The sequence below is a fragment of the Hylobates moloch genome, unplaced genomic scaffold (genome assembly GCF_009828535.3).
Source record: "Hylobates moloch isolate HMO894 unplaced genomic scaffold, HMol_V3 SCAFFOLD_13, whole genome shotgun sequence".
Taxonomy (NCBI): Eukaryota; Metazoa; Chordata; class Mammalia; order Primates; family Hylobatidae; genus Hylobates; species Hylobates moloch.
In genome coordinates this window covers 34,681,904-34,706,714 of record NW_026652288.1, presented here as the reverse complement: position 1 = coordinate 34,706,714, position 24,811 = coordinate 34,681,904, and the positions used below count along the sequence as shown (strand labels likewise).

At 44.7% G+C, this 24,811-nt stretch overlaps 2 protein-coding genes across 3 annotated transcripts in view; one reads left to right on the top strand and one right to left on the bottom strand.

The window, feature by feature from the left end:
• Positions 1-18,050, bottom strand: part of LOC116480620 (pregnancy-specific beta-1-glycoprotein 4-like) — a 111,401-nt gene extending 93,351 nt beyond the window's left edge. The window contains exons 1-6 of one of the 2 annotated variants that reach the window (XM_032172783.2): positions 17,886-17,949; positions 16,297-16,662; positions 10,272-10,550; positions 7,270-7,548; positions 6,615-6,869; positions 3,148-3,215 (exon numbers count right to left, since the gene is read on the bottom strand). In XM_032172783.2, coding sequence (XP_032028674.1) covers positions 3,148-3,215; positions 6,615-6,869; positions 7,270-7,548; positions 10,272-10,550; positions 16,297-16,662; positions 17,886-17,949 — 1,311 coding nt within the window. Of the gene's footprint in view, positions 1-3,147; positions 3,216-6,614; positions 6,870-7,269; positions 7,549-10,271; positions 10,551-16,296; positions 16,663-17,885 lie in introns of those variants that run through there. The other variant, XM_032172784.2, reaches the window with a different exon arrangement.
• Positions 1-24,811, top strand: part of LOC116480610 (carcinoembryonic antigen-related cell adhesion molecule 1-like) — a 1,172,951-nt gene that overhangs the window by 1,084,002 nt on the left and 64,138 nt on the right.

Below are 24,811 nucleotides of genomic sequence, written 5' to 3'. Positions count from 1 at the left end.
CCAGGATGGTCTTGATCTCCTGACCTTGTGATCCACCCACTCGGCCTCCCAAAGTGCTGGGATTACAGGCGTGAGCCACCACACCCAGCCTGGAACACTCATATTATTAACATTCCCATAAATATTATTTAGAGAAGGTTAAGCATCACTTATCACTTATTTGAAAATGCTTTCTATATAATTTAACATATCAAATAAGGTGGCTTTTCCGTTCAGCTTCTGTTTCTCAACTGGATTACTGAGTTCTTGGTGTAGCCCATTCATAAATATGGCCCAAAAGTATAGTCTTATGTATGTTGAAAAAGGCCCTTAGGTAATTCTAGTACTTCTAGCTGAAAATCATTGATTTAGTTTTAAGCTCTACCTATTACAACAAGAGTTCTCCATCCTTGTTACATGTTAGTAGTGTCAGGGAAGACTTAAAAATTACCAATGCCTGGGTCCCTCTCCAGACCTTTAAACTGGAACTAATGTGTGGGGCTTGAGCATCACTTTTAAAAATGTTTTTTAGTGATTCCAATGTGTAGCTCTATTTCCTATCAGATTTCTCTGATTTCTTGTGGCGTTCAATTTTTTCTATTTTGGTATCATGATTATTTTCAGGTCTCATTTCCTGTCTTAGGCTTTATGTCTCCTAGGTTAGGGACCTTGCCTTCTTCATTTATGTATCTTTTTTAAACGCATGAACTGGTCATTAGGGAAAGATCTCAACCACACATAGGTTGTGTTCTGAGTCTCAGGTTCACATGTTAATCCTAAAGTCTTTGTTCTCCATGAGGTCAGATGTTGCTTGTGATGAAGGGTGTGGTTAAGTCTGCAGTGAAGATGGTGAAGGGGATTTCACTCTGTTTTTAGACTTAGTACTGGAACTAAGAATTTTATGTCTATATGGGTGAAGGGGCAGGGATGTGTAGGAAGACAGTTCTAATTAGGATGGAGGAATTAAACTAGGAAGTAGAGGTAAAGGAAGTGAGAAGGCTTGGTAAATAGAAGCAATGTGAACTTATCAAATAGGCTAGAGTAGACCGCTGGAGATTCTTGATTCAGTGAATTAACTAGATTTTAGAAAGGTAATGAGGCAGTCATATGCAAGGAAGATTTCAAAGTCTGGAGACAAGGAGTCAAGCAATACTTTGAGAAGTGGTTGAGCTTTATGGGAATGGAGAGAATTACACTATTGAGAGATGTTAAAAATAATGAAGAGGGTTTCACCATGTGAAATTGTGTTTCTCATTTGAATCTGAGAAACAGATGAGCAGAGGCTGGAGATAATTATGTCTAAAAGACAGTGGGGTACAGGGAGCATAAAGGCCAGGGAGAAAGGGAACTGCAGGAATTAGTGTTGAGAAGCAGGAGTTTAGTGGAGGAAGGAGGAGATCCAGTCCCAAATACAAATAAGTCTTTTCCCTCTCCGAAGCATGGCAGTCAGCCCTGCAGGAACCAGGATAAGAGAAAAGGCCATCATACCTGTCAGTCTTCCTGAAATACTGAAATGACATCACGGCTGCTCTAATGGATTAATGCCAGGAAGATGTCCTGTTCCTGAAGGAGCTGTCATGGAAAGAAAAGAAAAGAGGGAATGAAGGTGATGTTATTTTACATGGTGTAGCCTCAGGAACAAGCATGTAACATGAGGTACTCTAGAATTGTTTCTTCAAGGACTACATTATTTCTGTTGGAAAATTAATGGGAGATGATGATATTCTTGCAGATTTTTTTTCCCTCTCACCATGTTTCTAGGTTGGTGATCAGTCCTCTGCAATTCTCTACTGCATTCAGATATTTTGGAAGGCTTTTGGAGATGAGAAAGGCTGATTGCTATTTTCTATGTCATTAGAACTTGCCACCTTTGCACTTTTTCATGGTTGCATCTTTTTCTCAGTGTCTGTATTGTGGCAGCCATGAATGAGACCCTGCCAGGTCTCCATGGCAGGGAACTGATGGACAGAAGGCCCAGGTCAGTGCATTTCAAATTCACCACCTTCTTTGCACAGAAAGCTTCTTTCCCACAGGCTCCCAGCAAGGGTGTGAAAGCAAGTCTAGTTCTCTGAGGCTCTCTTTAACTCTAATGGGTGACTGGTTGGAGGACTCCCCATCAGCCTTGCAAAAACTCTTAGAACTGCACTGGTACCTAAAACTTCTTTCTCTTTATTTTTCACAGGAATCAGCTCTGCATAGTGGTCTGTGGGTTCTCCCATGCTACCTTCATGCCTGTCCCACATTCCCTCACAGGTGTCTTCCCTGATCAATTATCTTGTATGTCTAATCCCATCTTGGGTGCATCTCAGTTGGTAAAAACTAACATACCAGGCTTGATTCTTTGCCCTTAGCTTTTTTTCTTTCTCTTCCACAAGCAGTCAGTAACCATGTCCTCGTGTTTTATGTGTTATCTCTTTTTCCATATACATATGGAAAAAGGTAGGTACAGTTGAGTTGCACTTCCTATGTGCCAGGCCCTGTGCTAAATACTTTACCTGTATGTCATTTAATCCACACAATAACCCTGTCAGGTAGACATTATTTCCATTTTGCCGATGAAAAGACAGAAGCTTAGAGTGATGTAAAAACTTTCCTGGTGTCATATGGCTAGTGACAGGTGGATCTGACATTTGATTCTAGGACTATTTGACCTCAAGGCTAATGATGATGGTAGTAATATAGCCGCTGACATTGGATCCTCTGTGTGTGGAATCTTGTTTCATTGACTGCATCAAACATTTAAAAGAATGGTATGAAGAAAACACTCTCATTGCAATTTTCAGGTGAGGAATCAGAGGTTCAGAGAAGTTGAGTCTTGTGCAAGAAATTTATAAATGTAAACTCTCACAGTAAAAAAGAAGAAAGATCTTAGGTCAACAACCTACTTTAATACTTCAGGATATGAAAGAAGAATAAACTAAACCCAAGCACAGTGAATGAGGGAAATAATAAGGATTAGAGTGGATATAATTAAAATGGAGAATGGAAAAAGAATAGAGGAAATTAATGAAACCAAAAGTTGATTTTTCAAAATAAAATCAACAAAATTGACAACCATTAAGTAGATTGACTAAGAAAAAAAGAGAAAAGTTTAAAATTACTAAACTTAGAAATGAAAATGGACTTTGAGCATGGTGGGTCATGTTTTAATCCTAGCACTTTGGGAGGTCACAGCAGAAGGATTTCTTGAGACCAGGTGTTTGGACCAGCATAGGTAACTTGGGGAGACCCTGTCTCTACAAAAAAATAAAAAATGAATTAGCTGGGCATGGTGGCATGCACCTGTAGTTCTAGCATCTTGGGAGGTTGAAGAAGGAGAATTGCCTGAGCCCAGGAGGTTGAGGCTGCAGTGAGCCATAATGACACCACTGTATTCCATCCTCGGCTAGCCTACAGAGTGAGAGCCTGTCTCTCTCTCTTAAAAAAAAAAAAAAGAAATGGAGCGATTACTACCAATCCTAATAAAATAATGATTATGAAAGTACTATAAATAATTCTATGCCAATAAATTAGATAACCTAGGTGAAGTAGACAAACTCCTAGAAACACAGAAAAATATGAATAGAACTATAATCAGTATTAAGATTGAATCAATAAAAGCATTTGATGAAATTCAATATTTTTTCATAATAAAAACATTCTAAGAATGGAAGGAAACCAACTCAATATAAAGGCAATATGTGGAAAAAGCCAATGCTGACATCATACTCAATGGAGAAAGGCTGAAAGCTTTCCCTGTGTGAGCAGGAACAAGACAAGGATGCCTGCTTTTGACACTTTTATTCAACATAGTATTGAAAGGTCTAGTCAGAAAAATTAGGCAAAAATTTAAAAAAAGACATTCAAATTGGAAGGAAGGAGTAAAATTATTTCTGTTGACAGATAACTTGAACTTATATGTAGAAAATCCTAAAGATGGAACAAACCTATTAGAATTAAGAAATAAATTCAGTAATGTTACACAATACATAATCAACATTCAAACATCCATTGTATTTCAAAACACTAACCATGAACAATCTGAAGGGAAATTAAGAAAAAAAATTTCAATTTATATTAACATCAAAAAGAATAAAATATTTAGGAATAAGTTTAACCAAAGAGGTGAAATGATTAGACCTGAAATCTACAAAATATTGATGAAGGAAATGAAAGATGACATCAATAAATTGAAAGACATTTTGTTTTCATGAATTGGAAGACTTAATATTGTTAGGAGGACAGTGCTACCCAAAGTGAGCTGCAGATTCAATACAATTCCTATCAGAATCTCAGTGACATTTTTGCAGAAAAAGAAAAATCTGTCCTAAAATTTATATTGAATCTCATGACTCTAAATAGACACACAGCTTTGAAGAGGAAGAATGAAGCTGGAGGACTCACACTTCCTGATTTCAGCATTTACTACAAAGCCCCAGTAATCAATACAGTGTGGTCCTGGCATAAAGGAGGACATAGAAATTAATGAAATATAATAGCCCAGAAAGAAATGCTTGCATATATGGCCAAATGATTTTCATCGAGTATGCCAAGATCATTCAATGGGGAAGGGACAGTGTTCTCACCAAATCATATTGGGAAAGCTGGATATCCAAGGGCAAGAAGAGTGGAACCTTTACCTAACACCATGTAAAAAATTAACCCACAATAGATCAAAGATCTAAATGTAAGAGCAAAAACTATACAACCCTTAGAAGAAAAGCTTCATCATACTGAATTTCACAGTGATTTCTTGGTTGTAACAGCAAAAGCATAGGCAACAAATAAAATGGATAAATTGGACTTCATAAAAATCAAAACCTTTTATATATCGAAGAACATTGTCAAGAAAGTAAAAAGGCAACCTGTGGAATGATAAAAATATTTGCACATTATATGTGTGATAAGAAAATAATTTCCAGAATACATGAAAGGCTACAAGTCAACAATAGCAAACATCCAAAAACCCAATAAAAAGATGAACAAAAGATTAAAATTGAATTTCCTCCAAGGAAAATATACAAATATCCAATAAACCCATGCAGAGTTCATCAGCATCATGAATACTTAGAGATATGCAAATCAAAACCACAATGTTACACCACCTCACACACTTTAGGATGGCTTTGATAAACAACGACAGCAACACAAAACAACAGGTGTTTTCAAGTAGATGGAAAAATTGGAGGTCTAGTGTATTGCTGATGGGAATGGAAAATGTTATAGCCACTGGAAAAAGTGCTGTGGCTATTTCTCAAAATATTAAACAATAAATTACCATTTGATCCAGCAACTCCACTTCTGGACATACTCCCCATAGAATTGAAAGAAATTTGAACAAATATTTGTACACTGATGTTCAGAGAAGCATTACTCACAATAGCCAAAACATGTAAACAACTGAAAAGTCCATTGAAAGAGAAGTGGGTAGGCAAAGGAGGTGTATCTATACATTGAAATGTTATTCAACCTTAACAAGGAATAAAATTCCAACACATCGTGCAAAATGGATGAACCTTGAAGATATTATGCTAACTGAAATAAGCCAGACACAAAAGGATAATTATTATAAAATTCCATTTATAAAAGATAGTTAGAATAGCCAGTTTTATAGAGACAGAAAGTAGAATGTTGGGTGCTAAGGGTTAGGGGGAGAAGGAGTGAGAGTTACTGTTTATTGAGTACAGAGGTTTAATATGGTAAGAGGAAAAAGTTCTGGAAATGGATAGTGTGATGGTTACACAACACTAAATTGTACACTTAGAAATAGTTAATGGTAAGTCTTGTATTAGATATATATAAAGTGTCTGGTAGTCTTACCCTCTCTATAATTACACGCTTTTTGGCACTGCCCCTTTCCTGCCATGAAGAGCCCCGGGGTGAATCTCTCTATTTCTCCAGCTCTGCATCAGTCACTGTCCTCCGTGCTGTGTCCCACGTGATGTGCCCACAGCCTCATACAGCCGGTGACTTCTGAGCCAGGACGCAGCTCAGGAGTCTGCCCTGAGGCTCCCTCTTTTCTCATTTCCCTGCAGCCTGGCCCGGGGGAGGCTTGTCTTCAACTGGCAGCTCGATTTAGCCAAATTCAGGACAGGCCACCAGGGCTCTTTCTCCACACATGCTGGTCCCACCCCAGGTGGAGTCAGGCATGGCCAGTCACCAGAGGATCCCGGAGCAGAGCAGGAAGCAGAGTCTGAGCTGCTCCTCCCTCACCCAAGGGGCTTCCTCCTCTCATTTGTGGGAAAAGCGTGAGCTTGTTTCAAAGCCTCAGATGTTCCTTGTAGCTCATGGAATAGGTTCAAGGAAACAAAGACGTGGCAGAAGGGGATGTGTTGGTGACAGCGAGAAGCAACTTGATCTTGAGGACTCTCCTTCTTGTCCCTCTGTGAAGCCTCTTCTACCACATAGGGCTCGGGGTTGATAAGGCCCCCTCCCTGACTTTCTCTGTCGAGACGCAAGGTCAGCCATGAGATAACAGAAAAACAAGGAGAAGAGAGTCTATAGAGACAAATTGGGAGGGTTCAGGAGGAGATTTTGGGATTTGCTTGTGCCCATGGGACACAGGCTGGGAATAAGAATGTTTTCCTGACTCTTCTCTGAAAGCCAGATAGACTCCACCTAAAACCCTATTGCCAAGGATGTTGGGATCCACTTACCAATGACTTTGACTGTTATGGATTTGGAGCTTTCCTTGCCAGTGGCTGAGTTACGAACAGAGCAAACATAGAGCCCGCTATGCTGTGTAGTAATTTGGGGGATAAAGAGCTTTTGTCCTGATTGCTGAAACTTCCCATTAATTGTCCAAGAATATTCTGCTGGTGGGTTAGAGTCCGCGGAGCAGGACAAGTAGAGTTTTTCTCCTGAACGGTAATAGCCGACTGAAGGGTAAATGCTGGGGAGGTCTGGACCATCTGGAGCAAAGAGAATAAAGCCACAGGTGATGTCATCCGAGGGAAGGGGATGCTCCTGGTCTCTTAAAGGGACACAGTGACCCTCTGAGCCAAGACACACCCTCAAGTCCCAGCGAAACCTCCTCTATGTTCACTGAGCCGAAGCCTGAGGTATTCACCTGTTTCTCCCATCACACGCTGTGGGCCCCAGGTCTCCCATGACAAGAGCGTCCCCTCCCCTTATATTCTTGGTTAAGGCTGTGCCTACCCACGTTTTCCCAGGGCAGGGAGCCATGGCCAGCTCAGATGTCCAGAAGTAAAGTTGTCTATACCTGGACCGGAGAGAGACTGAGAGGCCTGGCCTCCGGTCGTTTGGATTTAAGTTGGTGTCCTGGTCCACAGAGGAACAAAAGATACTCACAGAGGACATTCAGGGTGACTGGGTCACTGCGGATGCCACCATATCTATCCCGTATTTCACATTCATAGGGTCCTTTTTCATTTCTTGTGACACTGGGTAGAATGAGAGTCCTGTTTTTAATGGGTCGCCTTACTCTGGGACCGATCGGGAGCCTCCGACCATTTAGCCACCACCTGTAGGTGTGGTTCTCACTCTTAGGTTCACAGGTGAAGGCTAAGACATCCTTATTCTCCGTGGGGTTTAAGTTGTTGATGGTGATGTAGGGGTTGGGCAGCTTCGCTGTGTGGATAACAGAGAGAAGATTGTCCTGTGTGGCACCTTTGATTCCTCCACAGGCATCCTTCAATCAGAGTTGGCATCTCCCACCTCTCAGCCCACCCAAATCCTTGAAAGCCAATAGCTTGTGCGTGTGTCACAAGACAGATGCATGATGATCTAAGGGCTCAAAGACTGTGAGGTCGCCTGCTCTGTATTAGGGAAGCACAGACTTTCTCAAGTGTCAATTGAGCAGCAGTGTTGGGTCATGGACAGACACGTCAGTGGGAGTCACAGCCCTTGTTACCCGTCCCAGTCCCTCCTTCATTAGTTGACTGGCTGGCTCACCTTGGTTTCCCTACCTGGAATGTGTAACTGCTGGGCCCCTTCCAAATTCCATCCTACTTAGCCCCCCTAGATGTGATTTCTCTGCAGCTTCCATTTCCAAGGACATTCTAGAGATGAGTAATAATGGGTCTTCCCATTGTCCTGAAACCCTGAAGATACTGAGCAGCCTGGCCTGGGACTGGATGTTTCAGCAGAAATAACACAGGGGAGACCAGAGTCAAGCCTGGAGGTCAGTTCAGTCATCGGGCAGTGGAGGCACAAGGTGGGGCAGTTTTTTGCAGGTGTTTCATGATGAGTTACTTGAACCAGTGACCTCTAAAGATAGAGCAGAGTTCAAGGAATGATCTAGAAAGAGTGAAGGGGACAGGCAAGAGCTGGTGGCTTTGGAGCAGAACCATGTTCCCTGTCCTGGGTTCTTTAAGTTTCCTCACCTTCTGCAGAGGGCAGGTGAGGACCATGTGGATCTTTCCAGAAATACATGTGAACATTTGCAAATGCAGAACTGACTGGTGGAAAGGGTGGGAATGAACTTCTGGAAATCTGGTCCTCATGGGCCATGTGTGTTTGATGGATATGAGACAAATTTGGAGAGATGTTTTGCAAATATTTTCTTTCATTGGAATTCTACTCTCTGATTCCATGAGTTCGATTACTCTAGGGTCCTCATGTAAGTGGATTCCAGAGTGAATATGAGAAGAGACTGCTGGTTGCCAGGAGCTGGGAGTGGGGAGAATCAGAAGTTGTTCATGGCTGTGCAGTTTCAGTTATGCAAGGTGGGGAGGTTCTAGAGCTCTGCTGTACAGCTTGATGCCTATAGTTCACACAGATGGAATATTTCTTCTGCATAAGACTTAGGACAAAAAGTGTTTTGGATTTCTGACATTTTTTGATTCTGAAATATTTGTCACGTAATTACTGGTTTAGCATCCCAAATCTGAAAGATTCAAAATCTAAAATGCTTCAGTGAGCATTTCTTTTCAGCATCAGATTAGTAGGCAAAAGTGTGAGATGATAATCCAAATATATTCTTGCCCCTTTGTTTTCTCTCACTACGTTTCTAACTTGGTGATTAGTTTTCAGTCAATTCCCTACTGGCCATGCTGCACTCGTATATTTTTGAAGGCTTTGGGATGTGAGAAAGTCTGATTGCTATTTTCTATGTCATCAGAACTTTCCACCTTTTCGTGGTTGCATCTTTTTCTCATTGTTTCTGTTGTGGCAGTCATTAATAAGAGCCTGTCAGGTCAGATTTAGGACAGAGTTTTCTAATTCTGCAAAATATTAATGGGATTCTGGTATGGGTTGCATTGAATCTGCAATTCACTTTGGGTATTATTGTCTTTCTAACAATATTGATTCTTCCAGTCCATGAAAATGAAATGTCTTTCCATATATTGATATCATCTATAATTTTTTTTCAGCAATGTTTTGTAGTTTTCAGAGTATAATCATTGACCTTTTTGGTTAAACTTATTCCAAAATATTTTATTCCTTTTGATTTTAATGTGAATTGAAATTCTTTTCTTAATTTCCTGTGAGATTGTTCATTGTTAGTGTACCGTCTAAAGAATGATCTAGAAAGAGTGAAGGGGACAGGCAAAACTGGTGGTTTTGGAGCAGAAACATATTCCCTGTACTGGGTTTTTGATTTTCCCTCTTCCTTTGCAGAGGGCAGGTGGCTCTTCCCTGATAGCTAGATAGACTGCACTGGAAAACATATTGCCAATGCTCCAGGGATCCACTTACCAGGGACTATGATCCTCTTGATTATGAGATTTGTTCCACCAGTGGCTGAGTTATGGATGAAACAGACATAGACCCTGCTGTATGTTTTAGTGATTTGGGGGATAAAGAACACTTGTGCTGATTGCTGGAACTTCCCATCAATCAGCCAAGAATGCTCTGCCAGTGGGTGAGAGTCTGTGAGGCAGGATAGCTAGGGGACTTCCCCTGTATGGTAATAGGTGTATGAGGAAGAAATGGTGGGGGCATCCAGGCCATATGGAGCAAAGAGAATAAAGTCAGAGGTGATATTTTCAGAGGGAAGGGAAAACCCTCGTCTGTGGAATGGCCACAGTGACCCTGTGAGCCAAGTCGCAATACTGAAGTCCCAGCCAAATCTCCGCTGTGTTCACTTATCTGGAGCCTGAGACATTCACCTGTTTCTCCCATCACAAGCTGTGGAGCCTCAGTCTCCACGACAGGAGCAGCCTCTTTTCTCCTATTGTTGATCAAGCCTAGGCCTACTCTGCTTTGCCTAGGGCAGAAAGTCATGGCCAGCTTTGATGTGCGAGGTAAAAGTCTCTGTACTTGGACCTGAGAGGGACAGGGAGGCCTGGCCTCTGGCCATGTGTATTTGGGATGGCAGCCTGTCTCCCAGAGGAACAGAAGATACTCACGGAGGAGATTTAGGGTGACTGGGTCACTGCGGCTGGCACTCACTGCGTTCCGTATTTCACATTCATAGGGTCCCACAATATCCTTTGTGACACCAAATAGAATGAGGGTCCTGTTGGTTTCATACAGCTTCAACCTGTGAGTCATAGGGAGGCTCTGACCATTCATCCACCACAGGTAGCTTGCGTCCGGAGTCTCAGGATCACAAGTTAAGATCACAGCCTCCATGGCCTCCCTGGGGTTTAATTTGTTGCTGGAGATGGAGGGCTTGGGAGTCTTCACTGTGTAGAAAACAGAGAGAAGATTGCCCTATGTCGCACCTTTGATTCCTCCAAAGGCATTTTTCAATCAGAGTTGGCATTTCCCACCTCTCAGCCCACCTAAGTCCTTAAAAGCCCATGGCAGGTGTGTGTGTTACAAGAGAGATGCATGGCAATCTGAGGGCTCAGAGATTGTGAGGCTGCCTGCTTTATGTGGGGGAAGCACACACTTTCTCAAGTGTGAATTGAGCAGCAGCATTGGGTCATGGAAAGACACAGGACCAGCAGTCACAGCCCCTGGTGCCTCTGTGAGTCCCTCCATCTCCAACTGCCTGCTTGGCCCACCTTGTGTTCCTCACTTGGAGCATGCAGTGCTGGAATCTTCTTAGTTTCCGTCTTACTCTGCCCTGCCGAGGTATGTTTTCTCTGCAGCTTCCCTTTCCAAGGCCATCCTAGGGATGGATGATGGACATTCCCATTGTCCTTAAACCCTTTGGGTACTGGAAAGCCTGGCCTGGGACTTGGTACTTCAGCAGAAATAACACAGGGGAGACCAGAGTCAAGCCTGGAGGTCAATTCAGTCATCAGGCAGTGGAGCCACAAGGTGGGGCAGTTTTCCCAGGTGTCTCATAGTGACTGACTTGAGCCAGTGACCTCTAAAGATAGAGGAGAGTCCAAGGAATGACCTACAAAGAGCGAAGGGGACAGGCAAGAGCTGATAGCTTTGGACCAAGACCATGTTCCCTGTTCTGGGTCCATGATGCTCCCCTCCCCCTGTAGAGGGCAGGTGAGGACCATGTGGATCTTTCTAGAAATATATGTGGATGTTTGAAAATGCAGAACTGACTGGTGGAAAGGGCGAACATGAACTGATGATGGAAGTCTGGCCCTCATGGACCATATGTGTTTGGTGGATATTAGACCAATATTTGGAAATAAGTCTTGCAGATACTTTCTCTCATTAGACATTCTACTCTCTGATTCTGAGTTTGACTACTCTATGTACCATATGTGTTTGGTGGATATTATACCAATATTTGGAAAGAAGTCTTGCAGATACTTTCTCTCAGTAGACATTCTACTCTCTGATTCTGAGTTTGACTACTCTATGTACCTCATATCAGTGGATTCCAGGGTAAATCAGAGAGTAGAAGAGTAGTTTCCAGGAGCTGGGATCAGGGGAATAGGGCGTTGTTCCGTGGGTGTGCGGTTTCAGTTATGCAGGATGAGGAGGTTCTAGAGATCTCCTGTACAGCCTCATGCCTATAGTTCATACAGATAAAGTGCTCCTTATGCAGAAAGATTCAAACCAAGTGTTTTGGATTTCTCATTTTTTTATTTTGGAATATTTGCAGTATATGTACTGGTTTAGCATCCCAAATCTGAAAAATTTAAAATCCAAAATGCGCCAGTGAGCACTTCTTTTTGGTGTCACATCAGTGGTGAGAAGTGTTGAGTTTTGGAGCATTTCAGATTTTGGATTTCTGGATTTGGGATGTTCAATTTGTAATACTGTAATTTTCCCATAAAAAGTTGTCAGGAGTTTAGACCTCATGTTGTGTTCTGACTCTAGTAACAAAAAAAAAAAATTTGGAGGAAACATGAAAATGTTTTCATAAGTGGAAATTTTTACTGATGATCGAAATATCTAAGATCAATTGCTGGTAGTAGTATTTCTCTTAAGACCAAAATAAGTTTAGGTGTGCCATGAATTCCAGCAGGATCACATTACACTTAAAGAAAGATGCCAAAGGTGATTTGAAATTAGCAATTCCTTAAGTAGAGAGAGTCCCGTTAAAAGGACAGAACTGGTCAGTGCCTCAATTACATAAAGGGAGGAATGATGCCAAATTTAAAAAAGCGATGTGTGTTATGTTAGTAAATATAGAAAGAACTCCTTTCTTCTAATTTCTGTGCAGAGTTAGGAAAAATGGGGAGGACCCCAAAACAGGCATGTGAAATGCTTTCTTCATTTTCTCTTAAGCTCAGGATACACCACTAGAGTGTAAGTTTTTGTGAATTAGGAAAAGTCTAAGTGAGATGCCAATGGCTCGTGTGTCTCCCCACACGAAGAACTCCAACTTATGAAAATAGCATCATGAGGAAACAGTTGTATGTGGCACAGGCAGTAAAACAATCAGATAGCACCCACCTGGCCACCTCCAACTGGTCCCCAAAACCACCAGTATTCCCATTACGTGTATGTTACAGCCTTTGTAGTTGTCCCACAACTACAAAATTTAAAAATTGCTATTGTCAAAACAAAATATTAAATATGAAGTTGAATATGTTGTTCCACGTTTTTTTCCCCACACTTTTTGAACTTTCCTGTTTCAGTTTTGGAAGTTTGTATTGACACATCCTCAAGCTAGGGATTCTTTCCTCAGCTGTGTGCAGTCTACCAGTAAGCATCAAAAGCATTCTTCATTTCTCTAACAGCATTTTTTTTTCTGAGACAGAGTCTCATTCTGTCGCCCAGGCTGGAGTGCAGTGGCACGATCTCAGCTCACTGCAAATTCTGCCTCCTGGGTTCACGCCATTCTCCTGCCTAGGCCTCCGAAGTAGCTGGGACTACAGGTGCCTGCCACCACGCCTGGCTAATTTTTTTGTATTTTTAGTAGAGACAGGTTTTCACCATGTCAGCCAGGATGGTCTCTATCTCCTAACCTTGTGCCCGCCTCAGCCTCCCAAAGTGCTGGGATTATAGAGGTGAGCCACTGTGCCCAGCCATCTCTGAGGGATTTTAGCGAGTTGTTGACTTTTGAGTTTGTTCAGCTTTTTACTTAGTGTTAGAACCGAGTGACAAATTTCAAGCTTGTTTTGTGCCTGACAGGAAGCCAGAAGTCTCTAGGAAGTGACTAGAGAATGTGAGCTCCATAGCAGGTTGAGGATGGAGTCACGACTGAAACGGGTGAAATGAGCCCATGGGCTTTGGGGACTGCAGGCCTGTACAGCCTCTGACACCCTGGTGAGTCAGTGCAAAGATTACAACAGAGACAGCAGACTATCATGGCTGACTCCATCTGGCATCTAGTCTCAGGCTGGCTGTCCTCACTCATTCCTGGGCATAGGCCAGGCTAACCTTGGGAGGAATTTAGTTTATGGTTTAACTTTGAAGCAAGAATGAGAATAGTTCCTCCATAAAACTAACACCCTTACTTTGCCCAGGGACTGCCTTTGTAAAACTAGTGAAAGACCATGAGGTTAAGATGATAGGAGGGAACTGAATTCTGCTAAAATGTAGGCACAGTTTCTATAATCCCTGACTGCTCAAATGTGATTTGACTAGAGTTTACAAAGTTCGTAACTAATTGCTCCTATAGATAACATCACTATTGTAGAACGTGAGATTGGTCTTTTGAGATGTTTCTCATTCTTTTGCATTCTGGCAACCGGCTGACCTCATCCATACCTATGACTAATGGCTCAGCCAGTCATGTGGTCCCTACCTAGAGGTGGATTCAAGCACAAACAGATCATTTCCCTCCGCCCACATGATTCCATCACCAAAGAATCAGCAGTACTCATTTTTTAGTCCTGTGACCCTGAAACTATCCTTGAAAATCTCTAACCCCTGATCCACTGGGGAGGCTGATTTGAGTAATAGTAAACCTCCGTCCTCTTGTTTGGCAGACTTGGAGTCGTTAAAATCTTTCTTTAGTACAAATCAGCATTTCAATAACTTTTTTTTGTATGTGTGCAGGAGGCCAGAAGAAGTTGTCTGGCAATTCTAAGAGTGGATGCAGGAACTGCCTATCCCTGTCCCATGGTCTTGTCCACAGGTCAGCCTCACAAAGGGAAAGAGCCCTGGATGGGAATACAGTGGAAGGTTATTCTCTTAGTGACCTGGGGATATTGGCTCGAGATGAAGCCTGGCAGGAGTGGCAACTCCAGTGATTTCTGCACCTTTCCTATTTCCTGGGAGGTGGGCCAGGCCACAGTGTTAGCGGGAAGGGAACAGAACAGCCAGCCTAGTTAGAGGGAGTGTCTGGGGAAGGCCTAGGGGTGGAGTAAGAAGCTGTGCAGGACAGGGCTTGCCAGTCAGAATGAAGTGGGAGGAAGATGAGGGACACAGAGAAGCAGAGAGAGGTAGAGACACCATGGCAGTGAGCAGTGAGGGCTACACTGACTTCAGAGATGCCAGGGACCAGGTGCCACCAGTTCCACAGTCCAGGACCAAGGAGCCCTGAGAATCTTCTGATCGCCAAAGAGCTTCAGAGTTACATGAGGTGGGGTGGCTTTATGGGCAAGAAGTAGTGGGGGGATGAAACATGGGTGTCAGCCTCTGAAGGACAAGGGACAGGTGTGGGTAGAACCTCCTAGGATTCTGCATCCAAGATCCCGTCTCTAAAGAGGTGTTGGATCATTCATTTCTTCATTCGATTCCTTCATTTGTTATGTGAGAACTCCTGAGTGTGTCTCTCTCGCTGGGCCTGTGCTAGTGTTGGGTGTGAGTGCGGAAAGAAAACAAGGTCCTCTCCTTGATCCTCTCATAACAGTGACATGGACACTTTGGGAGACACACGATTTCAGGTTCAGGGATGGGGGTGAAGATCTGAGGGGGAGGCCTGGACAGTTTTTTGCACTGACTCTGACGGTTGAGGCAGGTGATTTAGTTCTGGGGTACAGACTAATCAGCTGACCATTTGCTCTCACTCCTCTGAGGTTTGGATGCCTAAGAAGAGAGAATTGGAGCCAATAAATGACTATGGGGTCCTTGGAACCCAGTAAGCCCTCACTTCTGGTGGAGGAGAGGCTGGGCCTGTGGCTGCAGACAGACCTCATGTGACCCTGATCTCCCCTTTGTGTTTGTGTGACTCTGGTTCAGTGACTGTGCCTTCCTGTGCCTCAGTTTTCTCTCAATCAAATAAGCTAAATGTCAAATGGACTGTGGCTTTTCATGCTATCTCTGAATAAATTTTAAATTATTCACAGTCACCTGACCTAATGCTTGGCACAGTGGAGACGTTCACATGAACAGCATTTATTACTCATTTGCTTCCATGAGAAAGCACGTTTAGGTCAGATCCCTGTGGACAAGCTGCTACCAGGTACATCTTCTCTCTTCTGTTTCTGCTTCTGGGGACATTAGACTTTCTATGGACTGTCCTAAGCCTCCTAAGGCAGTTGGCTGATGGCATAGAAACCTTGTCTTTCTGTCCGCTCCACTCTGAGTCTCAAGTGAAGAAAGGTCTGTCCTTGCCCAGATGAGGCTCTGAGGGCTGAGCCCTGGCTGGTGAGCAGCTCCAGGAGACACAGTCCTCAGACAGCTGGTAAATCCTTGGTCCCAGTAAGCCCTGCCCAAGAAGCCACAATCCAGCCCTGGCACAGGCTCCTCAGCTTTATCTGGAGTAAGGATTTAGGGACAGGGGTCTGGGGTTGAGACTTCTAGGGCTGAGCTTCTCTGAGAGTATCTCAGGGGGACCCTCAGTCCAAGCCCTACTCAGTTCTACAGGGTCTTTCTCAGGGTGAAATTTATGAAGAGGGCATGAGGTGCTTGGCTGAGACTGATCTCCTGCTGCTGAGTCCCCGCATCCGACTGTCCTTCCTCTGCAGCAAGTGTCTGCAGGGTCTGGATGCGGGAAAGGATTTCTGATCTGTTGAAATTTGTCTCCTCTGTATGTGTCCCGCACTAAACGCCCAAACCCCAGCGTGGGACATAATGCAGAGAGGGACACAGGCACAGTCCAGGCCTGCCAATCCTGTGTGTGTGAAGCAGACATGACCCCTGCCCCCCAACACCCAGGGATCATGTGGAATCACTCACGGTATAAGGTGAAGGTGAAATGTCCAGTTGCTCCTCTAATCCCATCACCTCGCTTTATGATTTGTAAGGTGTAGGATCCTGCATCCTCCCCCGTGACATTCTGGATCAGCAAGGATGCATTGGAATATACTGTTTCTCGTCCACTGTATGCAGGCCCATATACAATTGTTTGATCATCTACTACATATGATGTAATGTAATGGTGGATGTCCATCATTTGCCCTTCGTACCAGATGTAGGCAGCAAGATTCTGGGGCAAATTGTGGACAAGTAGAAGAACGTCCTTTCCCTCGGAAACTTTGGGTGGCTGGGCTTCAATCGTTACTTGGGCAGTGGTGGGCGGGTTCCAGAAGTGTAAAAGTGATGCTAGGAGGTGGAGAGAGCATTAGTTAATATTGAGACCTATGTACTGGGGTGAAAAATTGGGGCCCTGGGTCCTGAGAAGGTCTCTTCAATCCTCAGACTTGAAGACACAGACAGACACACAAATATACAAACACACACACTCGCAAAGGTGGCATGTGTGTTTGTGTGTGTGTATGTGTGTGTGTCCTACTGTCCTACTAGGTCAAGGACAGCAGTATGACCCGCATTCCTTCAACACTTCTGACCTTGGCATTTTTCTGTTTGGAATCCTCTTCTCCAGGGGTCCACATGGCTCCCTCCACACTGCCCTCAGGTCCTGCCCACATCAGGGCATCCTTATACTTCTTTCCTGACACCTCCTTCAGAGACCCTGGGTCTTCCCTTTCTGAGCTTTCCCTGCTCTGCTCCCTCCAGGGTTCTTGTCAACACCTGACCTCACATTCTCGATCTCTTTCCATGTCTGTCTTCCTCCCCATGACAGTGTGAGCTCTGTAAGGACAGGGACTTTTGTGATCTTGGTTGCACCCCAATGCCTGGAACAGGCTGCAGACTCATGTAGATGTGAGAGTTCTCAGGGCCCTCCACACTCTGGGTGTTTTTTTCTCCCACAATTGTTGAGGTTTTTTGCTGAGGACAGTGTTTCATGCCCTGCTTATATTTTTATTTGAAGTGTCATCTGATATAGTTATTATTATCATTTTTCAAAACGTGGTGGCCCCTGATGATTAATCAGGAAAACAGAACACTTAAGATTTTCCTACCTCTTACCAATTCCGGTTCAATGTGGCTTTCCTGTTTTGACCCCTGTCCCTCTCTGGTGTATTTTCCCCTATTGAGGCTCCAACAGAGCCTTCTTTCCTTTTTTTACTTTTTTTTTGAGACGGAGTATCGTACTGTCCCCCAGGCTGGCGTGCAGTTGCGCTATCTCGGCTCGCTGCAACTTCTGCCTCCTGGGTTCACGTGATTCTCCTGCCTCAGCCTCCCGAGTAGCTAGGATTATGGGAGCTCACCACCGTAGGTGGTTTATTTTTGTATTTTTAGTAGAGACAGGGCTTCACTGTGTTGGCCAGACTGATCTTGAACTCCTGATCTCGTGATCCACCCACCTCAGCCTCCCAAAGTGCTGGCTTCTTTTATTTTTTAGAACCCCATCCTCTCCAGGAGACCCCATCCAGCGACTCTGCTTCCTCCTCCTGTCCTCTCCCAGGAAGTTCTCTCCTCACCTGTGAGCAGGAGCCCCTTCCAGGTGATGCGCTGTATGTGTGGGGGGGCTGAGAGGGGCCCCATGGTCTCTGCTGCCTGCGTGTTCTTCTCTGTGGAATGAGCCTAGGATCCAGAAGCTTCCTGAGCACGGCTGTCAGCTGTGCTGTCCTTCCTCCTTCTGTGCTGAGCCTCTTCCCGGGGCAGGAGCACTTCTCAAGCTCATGGGCGGGGTCAGGCAAAGGACACCTCTCTGTCTCAGTCCTGCCTCCTTGTCCCTCCTTCTGTTTTTCCCTTTGTCTCTGTTTCAGGTCCCTGGGAATTGTAGAGGCCTCTGCCTTTTTCAGCAGTGATTCTTTCACCAAACCTCAAGAGATACTTTGTGCAGACACACACACAGACACACAAACACAAACACACACACACGAGACACACACAGACCCACACAGTCACACACATACCCTGCAGGTTGGGCAAGCACAGTCCTGGGCCTCAGATTCCTGCTGTCCCCATGGCTCTGGGCCGGGGTGCACATTCACGCCCTTTGCCCTCTTTCATCCCCATCTGGCTCTCCTCTTCAGTGCAGGAGGCTGGAGCTGCACCAGGTCCCTGTCACAGTGACGCCCCATTGTGTTGCTGGTGAGCTGTGTGTTGCCTGGTGAGAGGGACCCTTCCTTTCTCTAATCGTGTCTAGCTTGGGTGCAGCTTCCAAGGATGGACATTCAGGACCTGGGTGTCCCAGAGGAAACTGTCCTTCCTGGAGGTGTGCAGGGTGAATCTCTCATGCCTCTTGGGAGGAGAGGCCTGTGCTGGTTGCTCAGTGGGGGCTGTGAGTCCCATAGTCAAAGGGACAGTTCTCGGTCACTGTATGGGTCCCTGGGTTCTGGCAGCTGAGCTGGAGCTCAGGGTCTCTCATGTTCTTCCTGACCATCTTTGAGGTCCTCTCTTCTCTGCCCAGCTGATTGTCCTGTGGTCACCACATCTTCCCCGTGGTGGTGCAGGAGGAAGTAGAGAGTTACCCAGGAACCCTGCGAGACATGGCTCATTGAGGCGCAGGAGGGGGAGCCTGAGACAGAGCAGGGGTTCAGAGCTGGAGAGATTCATCCCGACTTACTCTGTGGCCATGATGGGCTCAGCCTTCCATGTGCTGACATACCCAGAGGTCTGTCCTGAGGGTTTTGACCTGGCCAAGCTCCTGTCTATAGATGGGGAACAGGCAGTGGCCAGAGAGCCTGTCTGGAGGGACGTTGCTCACACCTGAGAGGGTGGGTGAGGGTGAGTTGTGTTCTGGGAGCAAAGAGCAATAACACCCACCTTCTCCCCGCAAGCACACAGGAGAGGTCCGTCTTCCCCAGGGACAGCTGGGGGCAGGTGGCCACATCCCGGATGGTGCCTGTGTGTGAGCACCACACGTGTTCTTAGCCTCCCGGGGTTCATCGGGCAGGCAGGTCACAGGGTGCCTGTCTGATTCCTGGGGAGGCTGTGGGCCCTCAGGCAGCCGCTGTTCTGTGTCAGCCCTCGGCTTGGCCTAGGATGCCCCAGAAAACAGAACAGATGGAGCAGGGGCGGGCATTTAGGGAGCAGTGACAGAAAGAGTTGATGAGGATGGAGGGAGGTCATGAGGGAAAAGCACCCAGTGTGGTGTCACGTGCACCAGCGCTGCCCTGGGAGATGACTTTAGCTAGGCCCAGGTAAGGAGCAGGTGTGTGGGGCAGGAGCTACCTGCAGAGGGAGTGGTGTTAGGTTGGCAGCCGCCGGGTCAGGGAGGAGCTGACAGAGTCCATGTGGGGAGCACAGAGGGTGCTCAGGACTTGGGCCGAAGTGACCCTGGTGAGGGTGGACCCTGCTGGGCTGTGGGTTCCGCTGAGGGAGGTTGGCATCCCCTAGGAAGGCTCCAGGCTGATAGGGACTCTGTCGTCCTCTGGTGGACAGGGAGGGAAGTGTGAACGGCCCCAATCCCAGGCCAGGCTGCATGTTTTATTAGACATGGATCTGCACACTTCACACGAGGTCTCACATATGTTATGTTACAGCTCCGTCACCTTCCAGCCCCGTCAGTCCCAGTCTCTGTGGCTTTACGTTCACTGTTCTCCGTGTTTCACAATCAGATGTCCCAAACGCAGATTTTTGTCACCTTCTTTGAGTTTGTGTTTGTGTGCAGTAGGTGGCACTGTGTATACCCTGGGGGCAGTGATGTCTGGGGCTGAGCACTGCACATGGGCTTGGGAGAAAAAGAGGGAGCAGCAGGGTGGGAAGATCAATGTCAGGGGAGCAGGGACAAGTCATTTTCATTTTCTCACTCCCAGGGACCAGAACCCAGGATTCTGACTCCAGGGCACAGCACCACACCCTGCTGGTGTCCCTGGATGTCATGATGCTCATAGTGTCATGCTGCCTTGGCATTCATTTTTTAAGGTGTATGTTTATTTGCCTCAAATCAGAGGCAGGGCTTGGTCACCTTGGCAGTTTTCAATACTGTATCTGGTTCAAATGGCTCCAGTTGGTGGCCAGAGATAAAATCTTACAGGCATCTCTCCTGCTTGGTGTGCTGGGCTCCCCTCTCTCCAGCTGCTTTCTTTAAACCGATCATTCTGACATTCACCCTCACATTTAAAGTGACCACCTCTCAGTCACAGCGTGAGCTCCTCGTCCCAGTGTTTCCTGCTTGCTTTAAACACATCCATTAAAGCTCCCTGCTGGAAACCTGTCAGATAACACCCCGGACTTAATAAAGCCATTGGCTTACCGGTCTCTTCTCTCCTCCCTGCCCGGGCTCACTGACCTCTGTGTCTGTGGTCTCCAGGTGTGCCGAGTGCTCCCCAGTGTCTGTAAGTAGTAAAAATACTTACATTTTCACGTTGTTGGTTGTATCATTGTAGCCTCACATGCCATCCCGGGCCTGAGATTGAGGCTGCCCTATGGGACCTGTGCTGGCTGAGCCCCTGCTGGAGCTCTTGTTTTGGGGCTTCTCGTTCTGCTGGGGACAGGAGCTTCCAGCTAACTTGATTGAAACACTGATGCCTTTTATTGAAACAATGGGTCAGATGATGTATTCGTGGGCTTCAGCTGCCATAACAGACACCTCAGCCTGGGTGAATTAACTAATAGAAATCTATTTTTTCACAGTTCTGTGGATAATGTGCTATTTTACCCACTTTAAAAATACACAATCAAGTGAAATTAACCACATACGGAGTGTTAAATTACCATCACCACTATTTTTCCTAGAAAATTTTTATCATTTTAACCTAAACTCTATATCTTCAAAACAACTCCCTGTGTGTTCCACCCTACACCTTGATCATCTCTACACTGTCTCTATGAATTTGCCTATTGATGTTTCATATAAATGGAATTATACAATTATGTTATTCTGTTTCTGACATATTTCACTTAGTATAATGTTTCCAAAGTCCATGCATATTCCAGCGGGTGTCAGAGCTTCATTCCTCTTTATGGCAGATTGACATTCTGTTGTATGTGTCACCATATTTATTCCTGTGTTGATGAGCACTTGGATTGTTTTCATATTTTATCTTTTGTGAATAATGCTGCAGTCAACATTCCCATGCAAGTAGCTTTTTGAGTCCCTGCATTTAATTCTTTCGGTATATACCTAGGAATGGATGTTGTTTCAAATGAGAATTCTATGATTAGCTTTTTGAGGAACAGCAAAACTGTTTCTCCTAGACGCTGTACCTTTTTATATTCTTACCAGCAATATATGAAGATTCCAAAATCTACATAATGCTGCTACTTGTTATTTAACATTTTAAAAGAATGGTAGCCAGTTTTGTAGGTGTGATGTGGTGTCTTATTGCAGCTTTGAGTTTGTATTTTCCTAATGACTAATGATGTTGAGTATCTTTTCATGTCCTTTTTGACTGTTTGTAGATCTTCTTTGATGAAATGTCTATTTGAGTCTTTTGCTCCTTTATAAATTGGATTGTTTGTCGTTTTGTATTGAGTTGTAGCTAGTTCTTTATATTATCTGGACATGAAAACTGCCTATATGTGGTTTGCAAATATTTTCTCTCATTCTGTGTCTATTAATTATTTTCTTGATAATTTCCTTTGATGTACAAAAGGCTCACATCTTGATAAAGCCCAATTTATCTTTTTTTCTTGTTTGTCATGCTTTTGTATCATATCTAAGAATCCATTGCACATTTGAGGTCATCAATATTTACCTCTATGTCTATTTTAAGATGTTTTTATGGTTCTAGGTCTTATATTTAACTCACGGATCAATTTTTTAGAGAATTGTTTGATATGGTGGGAGGTAGAATTATCTAAATTCACTGTTTTGCATGTGGTTATCTAGTTGTTTCTGCACTATCACTTGAAAGGAAAATTGTTCCTCCATTAAATTGTCTTGACACCCTCTTCAAAAAATAATTGACCGTAAGTGTGAGGGTTTATTTCTAGACTCTCAATTGTATCCCATTTGTCTTTATGTCCATTCTTCTGCCAGCAGCTTGTTTTAATAATTGTACTCCTTTGTGAGATTTCAAATAAGAAAGTTGAAGTCCTACAATTTATTTTGGCAAGATTGTTTTGGCATTCAGGGGTACTTTTTTGAAAGGTGGGAAGGCCAATATTTCACAATTGGGAAAGCCTTTTCTGTCTTCTTCAGGGGGAAATTTGGGAGAAACTTTTAAGAAACTTTATCTAAGTAGGTAAACTGTCACCACTTTATTTGCTGAAGTGCTATGTTAAAGTGTGCATTGCCTCTGTGGAAGAATTGTGAGACCCTGGAAGTACCTGCTCACATGGTGAGAGACATTGAATTCCATGATGAGGGGCAGAGAGGACACTGTTTTGGGATACAATGTTGTTGGGCGAGTTGTATACATCTCTACTTCTTTGTCTCTGTACAGTGGCTGTAGGGACAAGCCCCACAGGGTTGGTGGATTTTTCTCCCCATGTGCAGAGACAAGAGACTGTAGAAATAAAGACACAAGACAAAGAGATAAAAGAAAAGACAGCTGGGCCTGGGGGACCACTACCACCAAGATGCAGAGACCGGTAGTGGCCCTGAATGCCAGGCTGCTCTGTTATTTATTGGATACAAGAAAAAGGGGCAGGATGAGGAGTGTGAGCCATCTCCAGTGATAGGTAAGGTCACGTGGGTCACATGTCCACTGGACAGGGGACCCTTCCCTGCCTGGTAGCCAAGGCAGAGAGTGAGAGGAGAAAGAGAGAGAGAGCTTACATCATTATTTCTGCTTATTAGGGACTTTTAGTACTTTCACTAATTTGCTACTGGTAACTAAACGGCAAAGTCAGGTGTACAGGATGGAACATGAAGGCGGACTAGGAGTGGGACCAGTGAAGCACAGCATCACAGGGAGATGGTTAGGCCTCCGGATAACTATGGGTCGACCTGACTAATGTCAGGCCCACCACAAGAGGTGAAGTTGTAGAGTCTTCTCTAAACTCCACCAGGGAAAGAGAGACTCCCTTTCCCGGGCTGCTAAGTAGCATGTGTTTTTCCTTGACACTGAGGCTACCACTAGATCATAATCCTCTAGGCAACCGACATCTTCCCAGACGCTGGCGTTACCGCTAAACGAAGGAGCCCTCTAGTGGCCCTGTCTGGGCATAACAGAAGGCTCGCACTCTTGTCCTCTGGTCACTTCTTACTATTTCTCCTCAGCTCCTATCTCTGTATGGCCTGGCTTTTCCTAGGTTATGATTATAGAGCGAGGATTATTATAGTATTGGAATAAAGAGTAATTGCTACCAACTATTGATTAATGGTATTCATATATTGTCATATCTAAGATCTATATCTGGTATAACTATTCTTTTATGTTTTATTATACTGGAACTGCTCGTGCCTTCGGTCTCTTGCCTCGGCACCTGGGTGGCTTGCCGCCCACAAATGGGCATCTCCATTTTACACAGTATGTTTTGAAATCCTTGTTTATCCTCTGGGGTCTGGGTCTTGACTTACCTGTTAGCTGCAGCTGAAAGAGGTGTCTGCTAAGGCAATGATACCTGTGGAGAGAAGAAGGGTTCAGCAGAGTGAAAGTAGCTGGGGCTCAGAGAAGCCAGGAAAGTCTGACTCTTAGAAACTATGGGTCAGCAGATGGGTGTCCTCAGGGGTAAATGGGCCATGCCGGTAGCCACTGCAGTGGCCTGGAAGAAGGTAAGGGATGCTGGGTATCCCATGTTCTCTGTCAGCTCTGCAGCTGAAGATTTGGGCCCTGGGCTGGTACGTCCCTGCAGCAGGGGAAGGGTATACAGGGATGGCTGCATATCAGGACCAGGCCCAAGTCATCTTCTTATGCATTGTTATCTCAGATGGAGGATTCTGTTCAGAGACCTGGCCTGGACACATGGGAGGGCCCACCCCATTCTTTTAAAATTATTTTAAGAGAACAGTATTAGCAAATGTGGTACATGTTTTATTCTGCTAGAATCAGTATTACTGTCACATTTTACAATGTATCTCTTAGGAAACAGCGAGAGCCATCCACACAATGTGCATTTAAAGGGGACTCTACTATAATTTCCGCTTTCCTACCTCTTTGTAGAAACTGTCTTCTCTGCAAACACACAGGCAATATCTCTGTGTTCGTTTCTATTGGGAGTCCTGTATGCAAGGTGGAGAGAGCCACATTTCTCCCTGAGATGTTATGTAAAATTTGAGGTTGAGATAACATATCCGACACTCTGTGATTACCCACAGAAGCTACTACATGTGAAATTCTAATGACTGCATTATTTTGCCAAGTGAAAGAGGCAGGCATGAGCAAGGACAGTTAAGAGGGGTGAGAGCCTCATCATGATGGGGAGTCTTGTTCTGACATCTTGGAAAAAAACTGTCCACAGTGGGAAGTCATCAGCTTGTTGTCCTGGTTTACAGTTTGAGCAGCTGTCATTATCATGTTGAACATTTTGTTGAGCTCTGAGTGGCTGACGCTTCAGGTCCAAGGATTTT